A 4,817-nucleotide genomic window follows, 5' to 3' on the forward strand; every position below is an offset into this window, starting at 1 on the left:
CACCTGAAGCCATCCGTTTTGTCTTGCAAGTCATGAATCAATTTTACCCAATGATATCATGAATCAATTTTACCCAATGATACGATTCATTCCATCACAACATATGGGACACATAATCTTGCACGCTATAATTAAGGCCAGGCGAAATGACTGCCCGACAACACCTGATTCGGTAGTCCAGAGTACTGTTCCCACTCTGACTCACCAGGTCGCTCGAAATCGAGGACCGGTGTAGATGGACAGAAAGTGCAGGTCATCCTCACAGGATAGATTAGAATGGCAGGGAAAACAAGTAGAGTCACTGTAAAAATGACGCTGTATGGAACTTCTCCTTGAACATTGCATAACCTCTGGCAGCGGTGTCCAAACTTCTGCAGAACCATACTCGCAGTGTTCAGAGGAGCCGGCTGTACCATCTGATAACCTTTTCCTCGTCCGTCGTCAGACTCGGAATATGGTCCACAAATCTCTCATCTTCGTCATTCTGATTCCCCTCCATTCCGACCTTAGGCCAGTCACTCCAGTTCTCTTGCGCGCTAGAGTTACTGTTAGTAGCCACGACAATTAGCCCAATCGTCAGAGGCGACACGACCAACCCTTATTCTTTTCTCAGACTCAGGATAACCAATTCGTCTCTGTTGGCCTTTGAGTATTGACATTATGGGTAGGGTCCGCTCCAGACCAAAAATGTTGTGGGGGAAAATGTTGTGGGGTGTGCCTGAAAATACAGAATGTCAAATACTGAAATGGCCATCTCATCGGCCGGGTCATCTTCGTCCTATGCGTCCTCGAGCGGAGCGGGAATCTATGATCCTAAATCTCAGAAAAGAATAAAGGTTGGTCTTGGGTTCTTGTTGACACTAGAAACTCAAGGTTGCCTTGGTTTTCGCCTGTTTGTTAGCACTGGGAATGATGATTGGGCTAATTGTCGTGGCTACCAACAGTAACTCTGGCACGCAAGAGAACTGGAGTGACTGGCCTAAGGTCGGAATGGAGGGGAATCAGAATGACGAAGATGAGAGATTTGTAGACCATATTCTGAGTCTGATGAACGACGAGGAAAAGGTTTATCAGATGGTACAGCCGGCTCTGAACACCGCGAGTACGCTGGAGGAGTCCTCCGTGTTGCTCGGTCCGGGTGATCAGATGAAGTATGGGTTCGGCTCCTGGCTCAACGGCGGGGGTGGCTGGCCTGGAAGTTCAGACAAGAATTATCACGGCATCAAGTACAACGAAGACACCGGCTCTTGGGAGAGCGATATGAGCTGGGACTGCAAGAAGGCTCCGGGTGACGACTTCTGCAGAAGTTTGGACACCACCGCCGGAGGTTATGCAATGTTCATGGAGAAGTTCCATATTGCCAATGAGGCCTACTGGCAAAATCGATCTCTGGCGATAGGTGAGGACTTTCGGATTCCGTTTTTCTACGCCACTGATGCTGTCCACGGACATAACAACTTGAAAGGAGCTACGCTCTTCCCTCACAACGTAGGACTCGGCGCGGCCAACGACGCCTCCATGATGCGAGACATTGGAAGTGTTACTGCTCGGGAGGTTGCCAGCTGCGGTATGGATTGGACCTTCGCTCCTTGCGTTGTGACGCCGCGCGACAACCGTTGGGGCCGTGTCTACGAGGGTTACTCAGAAGACGGAGAGATCGTGTACGAGTACGCCAAGGAAATGGTGAAGGGCATTCAGGGGGAATCGTTGGAAATCCTCCGTACAGATGACACCAAGATTGTGTCCAATATCAAGCACTGGGTTGGAGATGGAGGGACTATGCACGGAGTGGACAGGGGCGAAAATTGGTATTCTGAGTCCGACCTCATCAATATTCATGCTCCTGGATATTTTGGAGGTCTGGAGTCCAATGCTCAGATTGTGATGACCTCATTCAATTCCTGGCACAACACCAAGAACTACGACAACGAACCTGAAGACAACTCCGAGTACAACTTCTCGTTGCACGGCTCCCAATACATCCTTCGCGATGTGCTGAAGGGTAAGATGGGCTTCGATGGTGTTGTGGTTACGGATTGGGCGGGACATGCACTTGTTGATGGATGCTCTCCTGCAGCATGCAGTAAGTCCGTCCTGGCTGGCAACGATATCATTATGCTTCCTGATGCCACGAACTGGCACTCTTTCTCACAAGACATCCTACACCAAATGAATTCCAAGGATAAGAATAAAGCCAAGCTCTTCCGCGAGGTCGTCGACGACGCAGTCCGACGTATTCTGCGCGTGAAGAAACGTGCCGGTCTGTGGGATAAGCCGTCGCCGCTCGGTATAGCTTGTTATGCGCCTAAGGACGGCAAGTGCCAAGCAAAGGGATGCTCGCTGTCCACCTCGGGCACGACGCAGCTCGTTCCGCCTTCTGGCGGAGAATCTGAATGCGGCCGATCTCTTGCCCGAAAGGCAGTGGTAGGAGGCGGCGTCGTCGGCTCTGATGAGCACATCGAGGTGGCAAGATCTGCCGTGCAGAAGTCGATGGTACTGATGAAAAACAACAAGACAGAAGGAACCTTGGCCCTTCCTATCCAAATTAACGATCTACAAAACAAGAAGGTCGTGATACAAGGGTCCGCAAGTGACAACTGGGCTGGTATTAACGGGGGTTGGACTATCTCGTGGCAAGGAGGATTTGATTCTGGCGTCAATGCCTCCACTGATCCTGAAAGCACTTTTGCTTCATTCGTCCATCCCGCAATGAGAATATGTAAGGTCGTCATCGACAATGGTGGCTCATGTGCCTGGAAGGGTCAAACAAGGTGCGACTCTACCACTGACATCTGCTTCAATTTCGTCGGTGAGAAGGCATATGCTGAGATGAGAGGCGATATTTTCGCTGTCTCAACTCTCGACTTCTCGGAGCATTACCCTGACGACGCTGCTTTGCTTGACAATGACGCAGCGCTGAACGTCACGTTCTTCTTCTCGGGCAGAGCGCTGTATACCAATGACCTAATCAACAAGTCCGACGCATTCGTCGCTGCATTCCTGCCGGGTGCTGCTGGCTCTGAGGCTTTTACGGACCTGGTGTTTGGTGCGGTGGACTTCAGTGGAAGACTATCAACCACATGGCCGAAACGAAAGTGCGATGCGTCTCTCTCTCGATACCCTCACTTCGCTACTATGAACGGTAAACCGTGGACTCCACCCAAGTTTGAAACGGATCTCAAGATCTTCGAGCAGGAGGAACTGAAAGAATTCGCCCCATTCAATTACGGTTACGGTTTGACAATTGCGTCCTCTGTCGACATGCCAGATCTTCCTCTCGATCCTCGAGACTGGGGGTGTCTGATTCCGAACCCAGATAACCTTCCAATTTTGCCAGATACTGCCGAGTTTACTATCTACAGGTCTAGTTCGGATTTACTTGACCTCACTCCGTTCTGTGCTTCTTACGCCGATCAGTTTGCGGATGCGTATAACAAGAAGTGCAATGAAGAAGGGGAGGACAAGTACGTGTTCAAAGCGGACTGTGAGGTGACCAAGGAAAAGTGCGGGTTTCCTCTGGACTCGCCCCGAAGTTTAGACGCTGCGCTGTTATCTGTAACTGAGGTCAAGGAGGCCAATGTGAACAAGCTGCGCTTCGAGTCTCTCTACTTTCCACCGCTAAAGAAGAACAATAAGGAGGTGATTCTTGTGGCTAACGGTGGTCTGAGCGACCTCATGAATTTCTACACCGACAACGCCTTTCTGACGATGACAATCACCACACATAGCTTGAAAGAGATCTGCGGCGTAACCCCCGAAGTAGGAGTAGGCATGCAGTGGAGCCCGAACAAGGAGATATTCGTATCCTATGAATTCTCACAGCGAGCCTGGTTTAATATTGGACAGTTGCTAGTAGATGCTGCAGTCAACACTGCTGTCACTGTTTGCCTTCCTCTGAAGTGTCTGAACCCCACCACTCCAATGCAGGACTGGTACCGGGTCAGTCACGCATTCTTCTTTTCTACTCGCGCCGAGGCCAAGTTCGACTTGGAGAACATCAGAATATTGGACAACGACCATGAGGATGCAAGGCTTTGTACGCACTTTCTCAAGTGCGACGACGCGTTGCTCTACCCAAGCTACGCGGCGTGGAGGGACAGGGAGTCGTGCCTTGCGTAATAGTGTTCTTGTGGATGATTGTGATTTGTAAATATTCGCTGTTGTTAGAATCATTTGTGTTCGATATCTCTGGAGTATTGAGCCGTAGATTCGTCAGATATCGTTTCCAACTGGGACATATGGCTCCAGTGAACCCCGATGCGATGCACTCAGCACTCAACTGTCGCCTATGTGATCATCCTGAAGCTACCCGAACCCGATCAGGAGTAATAAGTTCCATTGAATTGAGTAGCATTCGTGTCTGAGCAAGACTGACTCTCTTTTTTAAGATAATTAGCAATATTCTAACGACCCGAAAATCGGTGAACTTCTTCTGTGAAGGGTGTTCTCATTAAAGGTCAAACGGCGGCACTTTCTTCATCACAGTAACCCCACTTTCTATCACAGTAACCCCATTAACCCCTGTTTCTATCTGCAACTGCAGGTGCAGGTCTCACTATAGTTGATCAGCATTTGTGGCCGGATCATGTCATGCATGCGTTTTGTCTACCGGCCGAACAAAACTCCGTGGGTTTAGTTATCGAATGTGTACTTGTACAGCGTCATTTTTATAGTGACTCTACTTGTTTTCCCTGCCATTCGAGACTAATCTATCCTGTGAGGATGACCTGCACTTTCTGTCCATCTACACTGGTCCTCGATTTCGAGCGGCATGGATGACTTTTGCTACGGGAGTGTGTCTGAGCAGGAACAGTCCT

At 49.7% G+C, this 4,817-nt stretch overlaps 1 protein-coding gene across 1 annotated transcript; it reads left to right on the forward strand.

Moving 5' to 3' along the window:
• Positions 1 to 909: 909 nt before the first annotated feature.
• On the forward strand, positions 910 to 4,119 carry KVP18_003366 (uncharacterized protein; the record flags this gene model as incomplete). Its single annotated transcript, XM_067955043.1, has 1 exon — positions 910 to 4,119. The coding sequence occupies one exon, from the start codon at positions 910 to 912 to the stop codon at positions 4,117 to 4,119; it is 3,210 nt and encodes a 1,069-aa protein (XP_067812146.1).
• Positions 4,120 to 4,817: the final 698 nt, after the last annotated feature.

This window comes from the organism of the source record quoted next (genome assembly GCF_019968955.1).
Source record: "MAG: Porospora cf. gigantea A chromosome Unknown PgA_NODE_1714_length_5030_cov_867.549, whole genome shotgun sequence".
NCBI classification, from domain to species: domain Eukaryota; phylum Apicomplexa; class Conoidasida; order Eugregarinorida; family Porosporidae; genus Porospora; species Porospora cf. gigantea A.